Here is a 20249-nt window from a genome sequence, read left to right as displayed (position 1 = left end):
TATTATTGGTTGGAAAGCGGAGACTTTGATTTTTAGCCCAAAGTCCAATATTTTTGCATACATTTTTTGGTGTAACTTGGCCAAAAATGGTCCAAAAGAGATAAGACTTACTGTTTTAAGCAGCTAACAAGCTACATAATTGAGCGTAGTTATTTTCTTCTTGCTTCTAAAAACTTTAAATTTTTTCAAATTTTGACTTTTTTTTAAGGGGTAGCATCGTCATTTTTTTGCAAAAACTGGTCGAAAATAAAATTTTTTAGTTTTTAATGCCAAGTTGTTGGAAATTTTATGACGAGATTAACGAGGTATAACATTCCATTTTTGGTCCATTACTTTTTTTGTTTCGCTCGAAAACCCGATTTTTTTTCTATATTTCTATCAATCTTGGGTTCTATAGGACTGCAACTTTTTGATTAACGACATTTCAGGTAAATTCCCATATGATTCATATGGTTGCACGTGCCAAAGATCCGAATAATTATAAACAAAACGTGTGCGAGTAAGTCTAAAATCATTTAAAACCAGATACCGTAACGCGTATACGTTTAATTAAATTAAATTAAAATGCAACAGTGAATCTCACTCATGGAAAAGTGAGTCATGTTTTAATTTTCGATATTTTTATAAGGCAAGGAGGCACTGGCTTTTCTGCCTAAGCTATCCGTTTAGTGAGGAGTACCAAACAAAGTTATCAGCAACTACGAACGGCAGCTCCCATAGACCTACCAAATCCAAAACGAAAACCCTTGTTTCGCCCGTTTCGATTCGAACACCAGTCTGCCCAGAGATGGACATGCACTTCCAGTACAAGAAGGACCACACCTTCGACAAGCGCCGCAACGAGGGCGACAAGATCCGGCGCAAGTACCCGGACCGTGTGCCCGTGATCGTGGAGAAGGCCCCGAAGACGCGCTACGTCGAGCTGGACAAAAAGAAGTACCTGGTGCCGGCCGACCTGACGGTGGGTCAGTTCTACTTCCTCATACGCAAGCGCATCAATCTGCGTCCCGACGACGCCCTCTTCTTCTTCGTGAACAACGTCATACCGCCGACATCGGCCACCATGGGGGCACTGTACCAGGAGCACTTCGACAAGGACTACTTCCTCTACATTTCCTATTCCGATGAGAACGTCTACGGGCGTCAGTAGACCGGGCTTTGCCCCGCCTAATCGGTTGATTTTCAATTGTCACATTTCGCCATTGGCAAGTTCATCAATAAAGAATGACTGCTCCCAGCCAGCAGCTACACAACGTCGTCGTCATCGTCGTGGTGCCCATGCTGGGTAAAACAATTATCCCAGTTTGTGCTTCCCCTGTGATCGCATACGCTAATCCCTTGCCGCGCCGCTCTCCAGTCTCTGGAAAAAACAAAAATTAATTGAACTGCTCAAAAAAATGAGAAAAAAAACCAAACATCTAGTGAACTCACGGCTACGACTTAATTATAATTCACAAATCGATGGCCCGTCCCATTCAGAGCGGCGACAAATTAAATGGAGGCAGCGCTTTTTGTTTTTATGATGCGCTTAGCTTCACTAATTGGTGAAAATATGAGGCATAAAACCAGTTTAAGTCGGGCAAAAGTGTGCTCCGAAAGCATGCAATAAAAATCGAAACTCATCCAAGCCAGTCGGCTGCATCAAATCAAAGTTGTTTGACAAACTTATTGGCACCGTGCCCCTGGATTAGCGAAGGAAACTTTTAAATAAACATAGAAAATAGCTGATAGTACCGGTATTATTCCACTAGACACCCACAACATCATTCCATCTTATTTAAATGTAGCCTTTGTTTATTATATTAATCTACATATCGAGCCGCAACCGCAAAAATTACCCAAATATACGAGTTTAGAATTTGAAAAATAAATTAAATTAGGCAAGCAAACTTGGGTCTGCCTAATAAATTGGAAAGTTCAATAATCAAATTGGTTATCAACTGGAAATTTGCTGAATATCGAAAGCGTTTAAGTGTCAGCTTACAGTACAAACGGCGCACATTTTCTCCAACTGATTAGTTCACATGACTTACGTAAGGGGCGTAAAAATAGCAGCTCAAATAGCGAATATCTAAGGTTAAACAAGACTTCACAGATACATGTCAACACACAGAACTCACTGCGAAATGGAGCGGAATTGATGTAGACATTTAATAATATTCTGTTATACATTTTAATTTAGCTTGGTATTTGCATATCACGTTGTTTACAAATGCGAACGGCCACTAATTGACTAGATAATCCAAAGCGAATCTACCAGGCCAGAAACAAACATCTAAATATTCGCATACATATATCATAACAGTAACAGAAGTGCAAAACAAATTCGAGTCAATTGAATTAACAAATTAGTGCATCCGAATGCGAATATGAATGACAACTTCTGGGTCAACTGATATAAATGTTCGTAATACCCAAAAGGACAGAGGGCCAAAATGGAGGCAGAGATCCCAAATATATTCTTCGGGGACAAAGGAATTTGCGCTTAATTAGCAATGGAAATCAGCTTAATCGATCGCGGCTTTATTTTGGCTTCTTTGGCAAGCCGCGCAGTTACATAAAATGGGGATATACAATTCGGCGGAACATTCGTAAGTATAAAACACAGTTTAAAAACTCCATAAATAAATTAAAAAGGCATTTTAAAAATTATCTCAAGTGCGCCATGCCTCCAGGTTAACAGCAGGCAGGCTGGGATCATCACAGCCAATCATTTGGTTGCTACAAAGAAACAAGCAAGTCACTAAAGAAATCGACCTGGTGATTTTGGACTTTACTCACCCAGGATGATCAGCCCGAATGAAGGCGGCCAATGGCACCGCTTGCAGGGTGAGGCGGTCGGAGTTGTCGCAGATCAGGCGGGCCAACGTAGCCTTGCGAATCTCCTGCAGCTGCTGGGGATTGAATGCGCCAGGATTCACCCCATTATCGTACTCGTAGTAGTAGCGATCGCCCTGCTTGAAGCGGGCGAACTGATCGGCTATGATCTCGGCAAAGGTCAGGCCCACCACGCCACCCTCGACGGCTTTCTCCAGCAGACCGCCCACCCACAGATCAATATCGTCGGCTGTGCGATAAACGCGGGACAGCTTCTGGCCAATCTGAAAGATATGTAAATGGATTAGATACACTATACATTCATTTTTGGTTCGTTTAAGCATAAATTAGTTCCATGACTTAACCCACCTCGCTCGGAAATTGCTCAAAGTCCTGCAGTTTGGGTGCCCCCCTCAGTTCCAGGTAATCATTGTAGCTACGCAGACCCTGGTCGCGACCTCGCTGAATGTTAATGGCGGCCAGGTCCAGGCCAAATGGATTATCCCCGCGGAACAGGAAACGACTGAGCTGAAGGACAACAAGGTAAATGCCAATTAGAAAACCACAGGCAACTAATGCACAAAGGTTAATCCCTACTCCCTGGCTAATTGAACTGTCCACCTGCTGCATGGGCTGGCTGTAAAGAGTGCGCAGCATGTCGTCGTAGAACTCGCGCTTGCGCATTCGCGAAGGATTGAACATTACATCCGGAATATTGACCACCTCATCGATGCGCCCGTGCTCCTGGCGTATGTGGAACTTGCCGTCGACACTGCAGGCCAAGTTTTAAAACATAAATGTCAGCCATAATCCAATTACCAATTACTTGCCTGGAATGACCCATGCGATAGGCTGCGCCTGAGAACTCGTTGGTTATGGCCGGGTTCACATTCACATTGTAGTCGTGAGCATAGCCCTGATGCAGTGGCACCAGGCGGAAGCGCTTCATCTGCTGCGGCCCAATAATGATGGGCAAGAACTCGTTGTAGGTGATGTGCTGCAGTTCGGCGACCACGATGCGTCGAGCCTCCTGGAACAGCCACTCATCGCTGGCCGAGGGATTCAGTTGGCTTAAGGCGTCTGCCACACGATTGTGCTCGCGAGCAAGCAGAATTTGAAGGGTGATCAGGGAAATTATCTGATTGGTTCGACCATCGCCTGGAAAGTCTCCATACTCATAAGACAAAATGCATATTTGATATTTCAGGAGAGTGATTTACCCGAGTGGAAACAGGACTTTCCGGCCTCCTCGCTGGGGCAGGCCTTCTTGTCGTTTGTCAGCGGTAGCAGATCCCGCCCAAAATCATTCATCATTCGTAGGCGACCACCTCGGAAGGCCCTCAAGCTACGAGATGCCTCATCACTCGATCCGTAAACCGGAGAGGCATCCAGAAAGTGGGTCACCTTGCTCATCTGCTTGCCGTAGCCAAGTTGGCAGTCGGGACTGGGCACCAGGGACAACCTCACAAAGTTCAAGCAACGCACTCCAAAGGCTGCGAAAAAATCATCATCCTGTTCGACATGGATGGGCATGCAGGCGAAATGACTTTCCTGCGGACTCAGGGCAATTTTTCCCTCGGGGGAGCAGCACTGCACCAGGTTGCCATCCTCAAGACGCACCGAAGAGGTTTGTGAAATGTCATGGGCCTGGAAATAAAATAATATATGAAACAGTATTATTAGGCGTAGTTGACATTTTAAGATCTTTGTTAGAGTTCTGCCCCTCCGGTTACCTACCACAACCTGTCCAAACTGCATCACGAGTAGATTGTAGATGGGATGCGGACGATCAACGTCCGAGAGCAGGGTGCGTGAGATCTTGCGTGCGCCCAGGAGGGGAGTGCCGTCAGCGGAGTGAGCACGCGGTGTCCAGATCCCGTCCTCATAGGCGGGGGGCAGCAGGCGCTCCATGGGCTGACCGGCAGCGCCCCACAGCGATCTCTGCGGCAGGGGATTATTGCAGGTGCCATCGAGACTGCGATAAACCGAACGGATATTCCGGCAAACCACTGGCGGCTGGCAGTGCTGGGCCAACGGAGTCTCCGTGAACTTGACGGGCACATTGTTGGTGATGAAGTCGTCCACGGGCACCTGCTCCTTCTTGCCAAACAACTGGGTGGTCATCACCTGCTCGATGGCACTGTTCGAGATGGCGAAGTTGTGCAGGTCATCCTTGGCCGTCGAATGGAACACCAGGCCGTGGGCAAAGTCCGGAAAACCGCGGCGCACGGGAATCTGGGCAATACCGTGCATCAGGTGCTCGAAGTTGCGCCGCGCCTCATCCAAAAGCGATGGCGGCAGAATGGTGGGCATGCTGGATCGCCGCTCCTTGGAGGAGCTCTCCTCCTGCCTGGGGGCAGTGTGATTCTGTCCCGTCTCGCAGCAGTAGCCGAATTTGCCAGCCGGCAGATCGCAAATCTGCGGCTTATCCTGGCTCTCCATGCGAACGTGGGCGGGACACTGGATTTGGGGCACGCATTTCACACCGTCATTGCAGGGCAGACATTTTTTCAGAAGACCGCTGGTGACTACACAGAAAGAAATCGGGAAATAATTTAAAATTTTTTAATTTTTAGAATTGTTAATACTTAGTCGGTTTATAGGAACATTTCTTATTTCAAACGAAAACCATTTCGAAGCAAATTATCAATCAATATATTGTTATCAAAAATATTTTTACACTACCATTAGATGCTTTTTTTTCAGTGTAGAATAAGATATGGTTCCAATAACCGTTACATTAAACAAGAAAGGCAAAGAGAGAAGTTTTCGAAAAAGTACCGTTTATGCCTTACGCCATTTTGAAAGTTCGAAGAAAAGTTTTTATTAATTTAAGCCATTACTATTAATACTTTTCAATTTAACCAATATTAACCTGTTTCGGCTTCCTTAGTAGTTTTCGTAGGGCTAGCCACTGGCGCTGGAGTCTGCAGTTCGGGAACTTCATCAAAACGGTTTTGGCGTACGGAAAATGCCGCCGCCTGTGAGCCGCCAAATAGCGTCACAATTAAAAGCAATGAAATTAGCAAAATGCGACTCATTTTGCGCTTACATAAAACAGCAATCTTTTATTTAATTTGCTCTAGATATATTTAAAAAAAACGAAACTGAACCTAACCGCGTTGAACTTAACTTGAAATGCCGCCATTTTATTTTTATCGAGTAATACTCGATAACAATGCAAAACAATTCAGAGTGCTGTTGTGCCCCATAACATTGTGCTGTTAAGCGCAATTACTGTTAATGCGCAAGCAGTGCGCTGTAAAAATATATTTATATTATTTTATAAACACAATACAAATTCGATCTAATTGCAACTAAAAAAATAGCAATAAATAAAAACATTTTGAAACATATATTTCTTTGGACAAACGAATTAGTTTGTCCGCAATACTTTGCAGTGAGCGGGTCACCTTCTTACAACTCCGCAGCCTGGACTTTTTGGCTGTGCATTTCTCAGTACCTCTGTTCGTAGTGCTGATTTTCCCTTAAGTTATGTCGAAAAGTTAAGTGAAAACCAATAATTTAAAATCAAATTATTCAAAAACCGTTAAAAGAAAGCAGTGTATAACAAATATGGTAAGGCAGTTCACTTTTAATAACAGATTACAAGAACACACCAAGAGTACTGTTAAAATAACAGAGAGCTGGCGCAGTTGTGAGAACATCGATAGTGGCGCTCCATAAAATTTCAATATTAGATATATTCTTTCAAACTAAATATTCCTTTTTTGTTTTACCATTATTCGTGAGTATTTTTAATTGTTAAGCAATGTTTTAATTAATTATATATTCATTTAAATTCGTTAAAGCCTACGTACGATATATTTTTAGCATATTACTTTAACATTCGGACATCGAATGTGAAATCGAATCTTAGAATATCCCTGCCAATTGAGGTATCGTTTGGCATCGATAACTAGCATCGATAAAAGTACCGCAAAAATGATGGCGTCCCAGAGTTGAAAGGAAACCCTATCGATTTCGGCTCATCGTTGCGTTGCTGCTGGCCGAGTATCGATACTCGCGAATTAGAAAACTAAAAAGCCGCACCGAACATAGCACATCGGCTGAAGGAAAATTGAAAAAATGTGATCAAGCATAGTGAAACACCCTCCAAGGATATTCTAATAACAACGCAGAATGTATGTATGCCGCGCTATCGAAACCAAACGCCGATAGGCTATCGCAAACGCGAACATCATATCGATACTATCGCGTTTGTACAGGCTCGCTTCGTCGTCATGCTGCGAATTTGTTCGAAAATTAAGTGAAATACAGCGCATTAAAAGTGAAAAGTATGTGCAGCCTGTGCAGGGCCCCACTGGCTACCAGCCGCGTGTGATTGTGGCCGCCGCAGCAGCGTTTTGGCAGCGCCCCAAGCAAGCGAAAAGATAGGAAAAAAGAACGCCAGACAGACAAGACTTGCCTTGCACTACTACTACTCGAATCGTTTCATTTCGTTCCGTTCGTATACCGAGTTTGCTGCCCTGTCCCTGTCTCCTCACGCGAGTTCGTTTTCAGTATATATAGCCAGTCTGTGGACGGTCGTCAATGCGTGAATATTCTTCTATGTGTAAGTGGTGTGCGTGTATGTAGATTTCTGGTTAAGAAAAGCAATGCCCCAAGCCCCAAAAAACCAAAACCGAAACCGAAAAGCGAAGCCCAAGTATATATTGAGTCGTCTTGGCCAACAACAATCTGCCGCCGGACTTTCGCCCGAGGGCGAGTGAAAAATTCAGTTTCTCTCTCTCATTCTCTCTATCTCCTTCCTCTCGACGATGCACTTTGGAGGCTGTGTGTGTGTGTACGTGTGTGAGTGTGTGTGTATACATATGCAAATGATTGGATGTCGAATCCTTGCATCATCATCATCATCAACACTTGGCGAAAAACCGCAAAAATCCTCTCAAGAAGCGAGAAACGAAAAGAAACAAAAAAGAAAAACCGAACACGGGCAGCGGCAAAGTGAACGCGCAACGCAACAAACGCGGCCAAGCAGGCGCGGCAATTATTTATAAATCCCCAAAGTTAGCTAGTCCCAGCTATTAGCCCCACTCCCCTCCCCCTCCCTCCTCACCGCCCGTTCCCTGGAGCACAAAGAAAAGTTAAACAATTGCCGCATCTGAGAAATACATATTTGAATTGTGAGTGCTGCCCCTTGGCCATTCCATTCCAGTGCTGTGTAAACGCGAAAAATCGGCATAGAAAATAATTACGAAAAAATCATTACTGTGCTGCCCGTTTCATTCGTTTCACACAGAGAAACTAATAAAGCGAGAGAGAGAGAGAGAGAGAGGGAGAGCGAGCGAGTGCGGCGTATGCATGTTGCCTGGCTGGCCAGCAAGTGCAAGTGAGACGGAAAGGGATACGGCGTGTGCGTGTATAGCCGCCAAATGTGAACATAGAGAGAGAGCGAGAGTGAGCATGCCAGCGAGAGCGAGTTAGTGGCTGCGCTCAAACTGCGAGAGCGGCAGGCGACAGGGTTGCCAACGCACTGCGATGTGCTTTGCCCACCGTACGCGGCAGAAAATAAATTGTTGTTGTGTGGTATTGGTGCGAGCGTGTGTGTGTGCGCGCGCGTGTGTGTTGGTAGCGGACTTTTCAATACACAACAGCCCATGGACGAGTACAAATTATTTATGTTTAACCCGCTCGATTTGGGCCCAGTGATATGTGGGCAGCGAGCCCCCGTCACCCCCCGCAACAGTAGGTTAGACCCCCTTGCCAAATGTTAATCCCCCGTTTTTGATAACTTGCAGCTAACATAACCTCAAACTCGCCGCTGCAGTCGTCGTCGTCGTCATCATCAGCGTCAGCGTTGTTGTTGTTGGTGGTTACCGGTGCTCCATCAGTAGCCGCCACCAATCCGGGAGAATCCGATCGCCGGGAGCTTTGTAGCCAGCAGCAGCAGCAGCAGCGCAGCCGATGAGCAGCCATGAATGAGAAAATAAAGTCGCCGCAAACGCAGCAGCAGCAAGGTGGCGCTCCCGCCCCCGCTGCCACGCCCCCATCGGCTGGAGCGGCTCCTGGCGCCGGCGGTGCCACACCGCCCACCTCGGGCCCGCCCACGCCCAACAACAACAGCAACAACGGCAGTGATCCCAGCATCCAACAGCAGCAGCAGCAGCAAAATGTTGCCCCACATCCCTATGGCGCACCACCGCCCCCAGGATCCGCACCTGGAGGACCACCAGGACCGGATCCCGCTGCAGTCATGCACTACCACCATCTGCACCAGCAACAGCAGCAGCAGCATCCGCCACCGCCCCACATGCAGCAGCAGCAGCAGCAGCAACAACAGCAGCAGCACCACGGCGGACCTGCCCCGCCGCCGCCCGGAGGAGCACCTGAGCATGCGCCCGGCGTCAAGGAGGAGTACGCCCACCTGCCGCCGCCGCATCCGCATCCGGCCTACGGTCGCTACCACGCCGATCCCAACATGGATCCCTATCGCTATGGCCAACCGCTGCCCGGTGGAAAGCCTCCACAGCAACAGCAGCAGCAGCAGCCACATCCTCAGCAGCAACCGCCGCAGCAGCCGGGACCCGGCGGCTCGCCCAATCGTCCGCCGCAGCAGCGTTACATACCCGGACAGCCGCCGCAGGGTCCCACGCCCACGCTGAACTCGCTGCTGCAGTCCTCGAATCCGCCGCCACCGCCGCAGCACCGCTATGCCAACACCTACGATCCCCAACAGGCGGCCGCTTCGGCGGCAGCGGCGGCGGCGGCTGCCCAGCAGCAAGGAGGCGGACCACCGCCCCCGGGACACGGCCCGCCGCCTCCGCAGCACCAGCCATCGCCGTACGGGGCGCAGCAGGGCGGCTGGGCACCGCCGCCACGGCCCTACAGTCCGCAGCTGGGACCGTCGCAGCAGTACAGGACACCACCACCGGTAAGTGATGATGGCTGTCCGGGGTTCCAAGCGGGGAGCTACGCTAGTAGCTTTTGCCTACTGAAGATAGTATAGTATCCTTTGGTTGATAGGGTTTCTCAGGGGTTTCGAGTGGGAAGCTGGTCTACCAGAAACTGATGATAGGTTATCAGGGCTGCCATTGGGGAATACCAAAGGGCTAACGATCTAAGAAGGAACAGGAAGTATTCTCTCGATGGTAAGGGCTTTCAGAAGAGGCAAGCTGGTCTACTAGAAGAAAGGGAGTATGGTTTTTAAGTAGGATCTGTAGATAATATTAGGGAATTCCATATGACGAACTTTTTTTTTCAAGATATAAAATATGTGGTTTTCTTTAGGGACAGAAGATCCTTTCTTAATTATAAAAAACTAAAAAAAAATATTTAATTACCTTGTATCTAAGCAAAGTAAAGTCATTTCTATAAGGATAGGTATATATTATGTTCCTTTTACATTTTCATTTTCAAAGATGTTTAGTCCAGTTCAACATAGAACGCATGAGGCTTCTATTATTTCTTTTGAAAGTTTGTGAAAGGGTTCGGTATAAAAGTAATATTTAAATTTATTAGATTTTTTCACTGCTATGTTTATTGTAAAAAAAAGATTGCCCTTTAAAAGTCGCGTTTATCTTTTAGGGACCTTATTAGATTTTTTTTACTGCTATCTTTATTGTCAAAAAAAGGTTTCACTTCAAAATTCGCATCTATCTCCTAAGAAATATTGGAGAGTTTTTCAGGTTCTCTGGAACTTTGGAAATAAAAGGAACTTTTTGGGTTAGGACCTTGCAGTTTTTGAAATCATGGAATGAAACCTTAATTTTTCATAGTACAAAAACCGTTTTAACGAAGATTAGACAAGTTCCATTAACAAATGGATAGCATGTTGGCTATCCATCACCGGAGATGGTTTTTTGGCGCCTAGGGCAACCTTGTTCTGTGGCCATAAAGCGGGAACTGAGCACCGGGAATCTTATCGCCGGGGGTTTCCTTATATGTGCTTTTTTTTTAGGGCTGTCTTGACATTGACACTGATTTGATTCCATCGACCCCAAACACACACACTCACACCCACCGGAGCATTTCCATGTGCAGGCCTCCTCGGCTTGTGTTTAATGTTGTTGTTGTGGTTGTCGCTGGCTTTGTGCTAGCTATCTCCCTCCCCCTGCCCCAGACCCTCCCACCCACTGCCCACTCTTTCCACGGAGAGGGGCTCGTCACGTTTTGTGCACATGTATTTGCGGCAGACGGTGTGTGTGTGTGGGTCGGGTGTGTGGGAGGGAGGCTGCAATATTTACTGTTACTTTTTAGGGTTTCGCCTTGGTCGCACTTCATTCAGTTCACTGAAGATTTGCCAAGACCCACTCGAAGGAGGAAGAAATGAAAAAGGGCAGAGGCAGCAGACACACTGACACACATAACGTAAAAACATTGTGCCGAGATTCCGCGCCTTTTTCGCCCGCCCCTCCCCCTGAGTGCCCTCCTCCTCCTGCATTTTCCCCCACCCCCTTGGCATTTCGCTGTTAAAGTGCCGGGTGCTGTTGTTGCTGTTGGGTGAAGCCGGGCGAGTGAGGAGGAGGGAGAGGGACAGTAAGAACCGGCACTTGCCGCCGCAAAACAATAACAACAAAAGGCCGCACCGCAACGGTAAAATGGAGTGGAAGAAGAAGCAGTGGAATAACAAGAAAGAGTTTCGTACACAAAAATGTTGAGGCATTCCATTCATTCACCTTTTTTTTAGGGTTTATTGGGGTTTCTTTCTCTTCTTGTCAACCTTCCTTATCGACGGCTGTTGGCCTCGAATCTTATTGGAATAACTTTAAAAGTTTGTAGCTGCATTGATTAGTTTTAAAAGTAATATAGAAAGGTTACTACTACTACTTCTTTTACAAAGAGAAGGAATGTATATGGTTTTATATCCTTGAAATACAGTACTTGTTATCTATTTCTTCTTATAACTAAAAATTTATAATACACTTTAGGATCTATACTTATAAATGTTGAGGAAGCTCTTCTGTTGAATGGAATTTTCGATCATAATAGTGTCTTTCTTATATAGATGGTATATTTATCATAGCACCTTTTTAAAACGAGAAGATAAGATACCTAATGTGATATATTTATTTTTAAAGTTTCTCCGTCAAGTTGGAGGTAAAAGAACCCCATAATACTAATATATCAAAGACCTTTGGGTTTCATTGTAATCCCTGATGTCGTTTTTGCTATCAGTTCAACCGATAATGCGCTTGAGGTTGGCTTTTTTGGTTGATGTTGGGTTTGTTGCTCCCAAACGAGGCACGTGATGCGATTTCACGTTTTGGTTTGAACGGAAACCGGTTAATTGTGTTATTACCGGGGTAGTGAGTTAGTATGGTGGGGGCTTACCCCCGCAACCTTATCAACTCATATCGGCGACCCGGTTCCGTCTCTGCTTTTGGCATATTCGATGTGGCTGCATTAGGATTGACTGGTGTTTTCTTATTTTCACGAATGGTGTGCTGCTGTAGATGCGATGTCTCGAATGCGAGTCAACGAACTTTGATGCCGACGATTAGCCAGAGAAATATAAACAAATCTATGTGAGCACACAAATCAAAGCGATCCGCTAGGGTTAGACATGTACGACGCGCTGCGATGTGATGCGACCTTCGAGAGCTTTTGTTTATGGGCGAGTGAGTGAGTGAGTGTGTTTGCGAGATAAAAAAAAATGTATAAAAAAGAGTGTAGAAACCGCTGCTATCCAATGTCATGTGTTTGGTCGTTTGTCTCGCTCGCCGGGCTTGTGTGCATAAACAAAGAAATCAAATTGCCGGCAGAGTGTGACTTACGCGTGCATGCAATAAATACATACCATATACTACATACATATGTACTGTGCACGACCACAAACATACATAGAGGTACAACCGAAACAGCAGCAGCAACAACAACAGCAGCAGCGGCCAAGTAGGCACCGTAATCAAAGGCAATAACAGAGAAACTTGTTGTTGTCACAGCTGACTCTCCCTCCCTCTCTCTTTTGGGGTAGCGGAAGGAGGAGGCGGAGGAGGGGTTAGCCGGCAAGCTGTGGAGGAAGCAGAAACCAAAACAAAATAAAAATGAAAATCAAGTGAAACCGCGCACAGTCAAAAGAGGAGAAGAGGAGGGCTCGACTATGATGATGACATGACTTGGCTCACTCGCACTCCCTCGCTACCCCTGCCACCCACACCCTCAACTCTTTCTTTGAGTGCAAGTGTGGTGCTGCATCCCGTTATGCCGCTCATACATCCTTGACGTTTGATTCTCCTCTGAGGTCAACAGGTGCAACAAGGAGAGCAACAGCCGCACTTTTTGGCATACATTAAAGAGCTTAAAGGCTAAGAGGCCTCTTTGTACTCTTTGGGTCTTCGCCTTCATGTCTGCTATTTTTTGGGGAAAGCAAACGGCATTGCATTAACCGCTCTTTTATGTTTGTGTCTTTGTTGTTCCTTTTTGGCCTTCTTCCTGCTCCCCCTCCTCTTGGGTTCCCTTTTTTTTTTCGTTTGGGAGAGAACTGCTGTCTGTGTGCCGGCTTGTTTATGCTGTTTCTTCGCATGTATGGGTTGGCGTGCCTGTATTGGAGTGCCTTTAAAGTTTGACCTACAAAAAGTGGAGCACACAAAACCGTTGCCTTAACTGTTATTGTCCCTGCTTGCCGTGGCTCTGCCTCTTCTTCACTCTGACTGCCTCCTTTTTGTGCCCTTCGCTTGGAAAGGCCCTTCCTGTTGGCCTCCCCTTCCAGATTCATCCCACTGGAAAATATGTTATATCGGTTGCCAAACTGTTCATTGCTCTAAAATATAACTGTGTATCTTCCTTTATGGCTTCTTGTGTCACCTAAGTACTCAATTCCTTTCATTTTTAAGATATATCTTTTTTTAAGTTCATCAAAGCTAATTCGAGCTCCATAAAAGCTATAATTTTTGAGGTTATCTTTGGATGAGTTCTCTGTACATTTTTCATTTAAGACATCCCCATATAAACTTCATAATGATATTAAAGGTCTTTCAAATGGAATATTATAATATAATCATAAACCAGTTCCTTCAAAAACAATGCCCAATTGATTGAAACAATCTTATTTCGAAAATCACTTATTATTCAATTTAATTAAACAGCATTACAGCAGGGGCTAAGTAATCGCTCAATATTTTGCGACAGTTGGTGGCGGGGATTGCATTGGTTTATTTCGGTTGCCTTGTTTATCTTTCCGCAACTGCTGCGAATGTGAATGGGCGCGTGGAGAGTGCGACATTGTATTAAAAATTACGCCCGTCCGAGAGTTGTGCACGTAATTCCCTCCTCCTCCTTCTCCTCCTCCTCCATTTGCCGGCAGCTACAGCAGGAGCAGCCTGCAGGGACATCCAATCCGCCCACCCACTCCACTGCCATGCCATTTCATACCACCCTCTACCACCTCCCCATACAACCCTTACAACTGCCGGCTTTACCTTTACTGCCACGAAATCGCATTTACCACGTTTTTCCCCTCGCACAATTTATATGCAATCGCCTTCCACCCGTGGGTGTGTGTCTGCCTGTGTGTGTGTGTGTGTGTGTATCTGTGTCTGTTGGTTATGAAATTATAAACCCAGGATCAGGATAGGCGAGGGAGCGGAGGAGAGGAGAGCAAACAGGACCAGGACCAGGACCACTCCCTTGGCTGCTGCGCTTTGTTTTTGTTCCCGCGATATTTTAATACATGTAGCCGGCTTTTAGCTGGAAAACCTACCACCATCGGACCCCGAGCTCGGAACTCGCAACTCAGAGCCCCGAACCCCGAACCCCGAGCTCAGGGCCCAGAGCTCAGAACAGAACTCGAACGGGGGAACCCCCTGCACCCCTCTGATCCCGATTTCCCCGAACTTAATGCCGACCGACGTTCGTTCCAACCGTCATTCGTTCGTTACACTCATTGTGTGTGCGAGTGTGCGAGTGTGGTTGTGTGTGTGCCTGTCTGTTTGTGCCACCGTACGACCCTTGCTGCATTAATTCAAATTCCACTTCAGCTTCTACCCGCCGCTGCCGCTGCCGTTGCCGTTTCTGCTTTTGATTTTCATCCATGATGAGTTTTCCCTTTTTCTTTTTTCTTTTTTCCTTTTTTTAACTTTATTTCTCGTTGCCTCGCTCGTTCGCTCCGCACACAGATACACACGCACACTGCGGAGCACGAAAACCATCCATTCATGTTTCCTGTCACCCTGCAGTGGACCGACCCAACAGAACTGAACGACCGACCGGCAGACCGACGGACCGTCGTCGTCGTCGACTGCTGTAGTTGTTGCCGCCGTTGTCCTCGTTGCCCGAACGACGGGATCTGGCCTGGGCCCTTGGTTGCCTGGCTCTGGTTCTGGTTCTGTCTGCGTTTCTGTTGCTGGCTATAGAGCTCCGGCTTCCTCGCCTTGAGATGCCTTTCCTTACCTTTCCGTGCCTTACCTTTGCCCAGGCCAACTAAGCTCTGTTGATAGCAGTGTTGTCTTGTTTTTGGGTCGAAATACAGCCGAAAAAGGCTATATTGTACCACTAGAAAAGTACTATTTTCTGGTTAAAGGTTTATATCAAGAAAACATCTATCAATTTCTAAAATAAGACAGAAACTTAATGATCTTTGATTAATCTCAAAATCAATACAATGGTTATAGTAATACGATTAACCATTTCATAGTATTACGATATGATATGACATTATTTGATATGATATTCCCTGTTGATTTCGGCACATGTTTTCTATGCTTAGCCACTAAATGTATAATCAGCCAACAACGGAAAATATCAGGCTTGGTTGTACAGCTGTTTGGGAACCACTCACCTGCCATTGTTAGCCATTAAAAGAACCACAACAGTTTTACGTGAAGCGTTGGGAAATACCCAATTATCGTAAGCTAGCTGTGAGGCTAAAAATAAATTAATAAGGGGTCTTGAAAACCACTTGCTGTATGTGCACTATCCTGTGATAGTTGCCCAATATTATAGCCAGAAGTAGCTGAGCTGGCAGCACTCTCCGGCCGGTTGGCTCTCCGGTTCGTTCCCTCAGTGCTGTGAGTTTCCATTAGATTTATTGCCACATTTTACTCCGGGCTGTGGCATTCGCAGCGATGTTGTTGCCCAGCTACATTTGTGTGTACGTCGCTGTGGGGTTTTGTGTTTGCGAGGGCGAACTGAAAGTCTGCGAGCTTGCCAAGCGCCTCTCCACTTGCCATGTCAGGCGGTCGCTGTGCTGTGTGCTCTGCCCTGTGCTGTGTGCTGCGACTTGGTCCGCCTTGTCGCACCACGTCAAGTTGAAAATCCTTTCATTAATGGCATCCAAAGCTCTTCCCCCCCCACTTACACACACACACTGGGGCACCTCCACTCGCACATGGCACATGGCATGGCATGCCTTTCCTGCTTCTTGCTCGTCCTGCTCCAGTTGTCTGTGTTGAGCACAGGCCACGTACCGCGGCGAGAAGAGGTGTCTTCTCCGTCTCGGAGCTCCTTTTCCCCTGACTTTGTTGCAACTTTGTCGTTGGCTCGGCTTGGCTTGGCCTGGTCTGGCCTGGTCTGTCCTGGCCTCCGCACATGCACATGTGTGTGCGTCCGTAAGTTTCACTTTATATTCCACTCAAGTGGATTTCTTCCTCTGGTGCCGGTGCTGTGTGTGGCGGGTCACGGTGTGGCAGGAGCAGGAGCAGGAGCAGGAGCCAGGAGTGGCAGGCAATCGACTGTCCGCATCCGTGCCCCCCAGTAACGCGTCCTCCTTCAGGACAGCGTCGTAATTTGAACTGATTGGAGAGGACATGCACAGCTTAGGTCGCCCTCATAGCAATGTGGCATTTTGCTAAGAATCTTAGTTATAAACGACATTTATTAGGAATCCTTTGGCGTTTAAACATTTATTTATAAGCAGATGAGAGATAAATATAAATCAATAAATAGTACATATTATACACAAGTTTTTTGAGGCAGTACACCATAGTTCCCGAGTTAAGTTAGGTCACACTTGATAAGCAAAGTTCCCAGTACCATCATTCTGTCCTGCAGTGTAGAGGCGAATGTCCGGGTGTATTTGCCGTTATAGTGGTAAATACTTCAACTTTTTATTGCCAGCATTTAGGTTCCTTTGGCAGCATATTTTTCGAACTGTCTCTTTTTAATCTGCGCATTTGTGACTGTCAAGTGACAGCACACCCGAGGGTGCGTCGATGTCGCTCCTTTTCACCCCTCCCGCCTCCCATCCCTACCCCTAAATATTGTGCAGTGTACACACACACACACTCGCTCACATACGCTACAGTGGGCGCCAAATAATTAGGGGCACTTGTGCAGTCGTCGTCGGGGTCATTTCCAATTATCGTCTTGTTTCCCTCCCAGCTGCGCAATCGAATATTAATTGCTGGAAATTTCCAATGCAGAGAGTGTCCTAATCCGAGGACATCCACTGTGCCGAGCCGAACACTTACACACACACACACACATGAGCACATGAGGGTGTGCGCGCATTTACGGGAATTGGTTGTGGAATATCGATTAAAATGATATGTACAATAAAATGGAATGTGCAGTGTGTTCGCACACAGACGGAAATACATTGGCGTAGCCAAACGCAAATAATTGATGAATTGCAGGGGCAAGGAGTGTGGGAGGATATAAATAGAGAGCCGCAGAGCGAGAGAGAGAGAGAGAGAGAGAGAGCGAGACAGAGCGAGATGCCTGTAATTAAAAACCCATCTGCCATCCCTGTTGCTCCCACAATTTAACCCTCTAAGGACCCACGTGACACATCCTCAAATTGTTAGAAAATTGCACATACAAAATTTATGGGCGAGTTGATTTATTGAATATTTTATAATGGCTGTTTATATCAGAAGCAGAGGCAGGGAATTATTGTATTTATAATAGAAGACTTTAAATTATTTGAATCAGTGAGTCGGTTGCCGAAAAAGGTTCTCAGCATTGCGAAAGGATTCCTCCAGTGCATGCAAAGGGTTAAACATTGACACTCATTGGATATTTATGAGACTCCTTTGGCTTTTATTGATCCCATTTTGCTCTTCCATCCACAGACAAACACTTCCAGGGGTCAGTCACCCTATCCGCCAGCTCACGGTCAAAATTCAGGTTCCTATCCTAGTTCGCCGCAGCAGCAGCAGCAACAGCAGCAGCAACAACAACAGCAGCAGCAGCAGCAACAACAGCAGGCGGGACAGCAGCCCGGCGGTCCTGTGCCGGGCGGACCACCTCCCGGCGCCGGCCAGCAGCCGCCGCAGCAGAACACACCGCCAACATCTCAATATTCGCCGTACCCGCAACGCTATCCCACACCGCCGGGTCTGCCGGCGAGCGGACCCAACCATCGAACTGCCTACTCGACGCACCAGGTGAGAGTCTCTTTGGCTCCGGGCTAGAATCAATCATCTAACGTTCCTAATCCGCTTGTGCAGTATCCCGAACCGAATCGACCTTGGCCAGGTGGGTCCTCGCCCAGCCCCGGTCCCGGACACCCCTTGCCGCCCGCCTCCCCGCACCATGTGCCGCCACTGCAGCAGCAGCCGCCACCACCGCCACACGTCACAGCCGGCGGGCCGCCGCCCAGCAGCAGTCCTGGCCATGCGCCCAGTCCATCGCCTCAGCCCTCACAGGCGTCGCCCTCGCCGCATCAGGTAAGTCAATCCCTCAGGGAAATAGATTCTAGGGGAATACGGAGTATTCTCTGGGAAGTTGAAGCACTATGAGTAGTACTAGCCCAATGGGAAAAGTTTCTTAATAAGGAATCATAAAGAAGATTTATGTAGCCACCAGATAAGCAGATATATAATGATCTAACAGCTGGGCTAGAAAAACAAAGTCAAAAAAATATATTTTTTATAATACACAAATCTTGGAATGCAAAATAAAGCGTGAGCTTTTTGTTCTTTATTGGCTATTTCTTCTTCAGTCTTTGACATCTTCTCAATACTTTATTACATACTATAAAGAGGTACTGTATATTCTTGTTCAGTCGTTGAAAACGATACCTTTTCAATACACTATAACAAAGTTTACAGTATGATACCTCATATGTTAAAGAGCGTACAAACGCACTTGTTCGAAGAAGAAGCCCCAATGAATAAGCTCTAATCGGACGTGGTTGTTTGGTATATTTACCCATAGTACGCTATGATAATAACGCTTTATAGGGGCAGGCACATTTGCTATTTGCACATTCATCGGATGTTTTGCCGTGGGACGACCACCCAGTAGCAGTCCCCCCACCAGCCCCACCCCATTCACGACTCGGGCTGGCAGCTTTTCTAGATAATACACATCGAAAGTGGGTCAATAAACTGTGCTGCGTGAACAGCACGTGAACTTGACTCGTGACGTCACACATACGTCTACGCTGGCGTCGCACTCTTTACCTGCGATTCCCGTTCCCGTTCCCATTCCCCTGCCCATGCCCATTTCGAATCCCCCACCCCAAGAGCGTACCCCAGTACCAATCCCCCGCTTTCGGTCGTGTGCCACCTTGCCCAACAAGAGCAGAGGCAGGCAGTCTACAAAAGTTGTTCGGGTCAAATGTTTATGCCTGGCCTGGCCATGGTGGGGAGCCCTGGTAGTCGTACCCCCACCCTGGTACTCGCACTCATTTTTGGGTTGAGATTACTCTCCGCCGGCTTTTCCTGCCCTTTGGCTCTTTATATTTTGTGTGGGCTTATGTGATTTTTTCACTCTTGTTTTTTTCCCATTCTGTTAATACCTAAACACCGCCCGCTTTTCCCTTGAACTTGAACCAACGCTATCGCATCCCATCCTCGTGACGACGCCCCCTTTGCCTTAACTTTAAAATTGCTTTTAGCCTTATCGTTGTTGTTGTCGACGGCTGTCTTGATTTGTTTTTATGAATTTTAATGATTTTTATTTTGTTTTGATTACTATTTCTTTCGGCGGCGGCATTTTCCCCCTTTGTCTTTGGCTTTATTTTTCGCAATGCCGACAGTCTGGTTGGTAACCCCACCTCCTGCTTTCGGGATCGTTTATGCACGTGTCATCAGCATTTTTGGATTTGCTGAGTAATATTATCCAGGGGATTGTTTTCGATGGATCGAAATGGGAGGGGTTTTTGGAAAGTGGTCTGGTATTTGTCGGATAGGTAAACATATTTTGAGGGTCCGCGATTGGTTTCCATTTTATGATAGCTTTATATGTTAAAAGGTTTTGTTATAATACCCTACTAGATCCTATCATTATTATTTAGGGTCTGTTACTCAGTTTGAACCCAGGATATCTAAGATATATTAAAGGGTTTTATTATAATACCCCTAGTATGTATAGGGTCGGTCCCACCTCTTGATATCTCTGATATCTAAGTTACTATTAAAAAACTTTAGTAGACCCTAGTCTTATTGTTTTGGACGCAGCTGTGCTTGGGAAGTGCCTGGGGATGTGTGCGTTTGCTTTGTACCCCATTTATTCATTCAGCATGTCCGCGGCCGTCGTGGATACCCCTCCTTCGCCCCTGCTCCACCCCCCGGCTCGTTCGACAA

General features: G+C 46.6%; 3 protein-coding genes across 4 annotated transcripts in view; 2 read left to right on the top strand and 1 right to left on the bottom strand.

Moving 5' to 3' along the window:
* Nucleotides 1-633: 633 nt before the first annotated feature.
* Nucleotides 634-1253, top strand: LOC108025147 (gamma-aminobutyric acid receptor-associated protein). The gene has a single exon (XM_017095423.3). The coding sequence runs from the start codon at nt 788-790 to the stop codon at nt 1148-1150; it is 363 nt and encodes a 120-aa protein (XP_016950912.1). The 5' UTR covers nt 634-787; the 3' UTR covers nt 1151-1253.
* Nucleotides 1254-2502: 1249 nt separating this feature from the next.
* On the bottom strand, nt 2503-5962 carry LOC108025518 (chorion peroxidase). Its single transcript, XM_017096039.3, has 8 exons — nt 5693-5962; nt 4555-5345; nt 4038-4464; nt 3648-3975; nt 3415-3589; nt 3187-3345; nt 2782-3101; nt 2503-2721 (listed from the first exon to the last, which is right to left on the bottom strand). Exons 1-8 carry the CDS (start codon nt 5856-5858, stop codon nt 2655-2657), a joined length of 2433 nt encoding a protein of 810 aa, XP_016951528.1. The 5' UTR covers nt 5859-5962; the 3' UTR covers nt 2503-2654.
* Nucleotides 5963-7005: 1043 nt separating this feature from the next.
* The window catches only part of LOC108025213 (trithorax group protein osa), a 32023-nt gene continuing 18779 nt past the window's right edge, over nt 7006-20249 (top strand). For both annotated transcript variants that reach the window (XM_017095560.3, XM_044090931.2), the window contains exons 1-4: nt 7006-7393; nt 8580-9712; nt 17790-18104; nt 18168-18386. In XM_017095560.3, coding sequence (XP_016951049.1) covers nt 8756-9712; nt 17790-18104; nt 18168-18386 — 1491 coding nt within the window. In that variant the 5' untranslated portion in view covers nt 7006-7393; nt 8580-8755. The remainder of the gene's footprint in view (nt 7394-8579; nt 9713-17789; nt 18105-18167; nt 18387-20249) is intronic.

This window comes from Drosophila biarmipes, chromosome 3R (genome assembly GCF_025231255.1).
Source record: "Drosophila biarmipes strain raj3 chromosome 3R, RU_DBia_V1.1, whole genome shotgun sequence".
NCBI classification, from domain to species: domain Eukaryota; kingdom Metazoa; phylum Arthropoda; class Insecta; order Diptera; family Drosophilidae; genus Drosophila; species Drosophila biarmipes.
Note: the sequence above shows the minus strand (reverse complement) of the source record. Positions and strands in the feature narration are given on the sequence as shown.

What these genes read in the sequence shown, in the direction of transcription:
- LOC108025147 (XM_017095423.3), top strand. Translation starts at nt 788, where the DNA reads ATGGACATGCACTTCCAGTACAAGAAGGACCACACCTTCGACAAGCGC.
- LOC108025518 (XM_017096039.3), bottom strand. Translation starts at nt 5,858, where the DNA reads ATGAGTCGCATTTTGCTAATTTCATTGCTTTTAATTGTGACGCTATTT. An exon ending in TGCAGTTTGGACAGGTTGTG is followed by an intron (nt 4,465 to 4,554) that starts GTAGGTAACCGG and finishes TTTTATTTCCAG; the next exon opens with GCCCATGACATTTCACAAAC. An exon ending in AAAGTCCTGTTTCCACTCGG is followed by an intron (nt 3,976 to 4,037) that starts GTAAATCACTCT and finishes GAGACTTTCCAG; the next exon opens with GCGATGGTCGAACCAATCAG.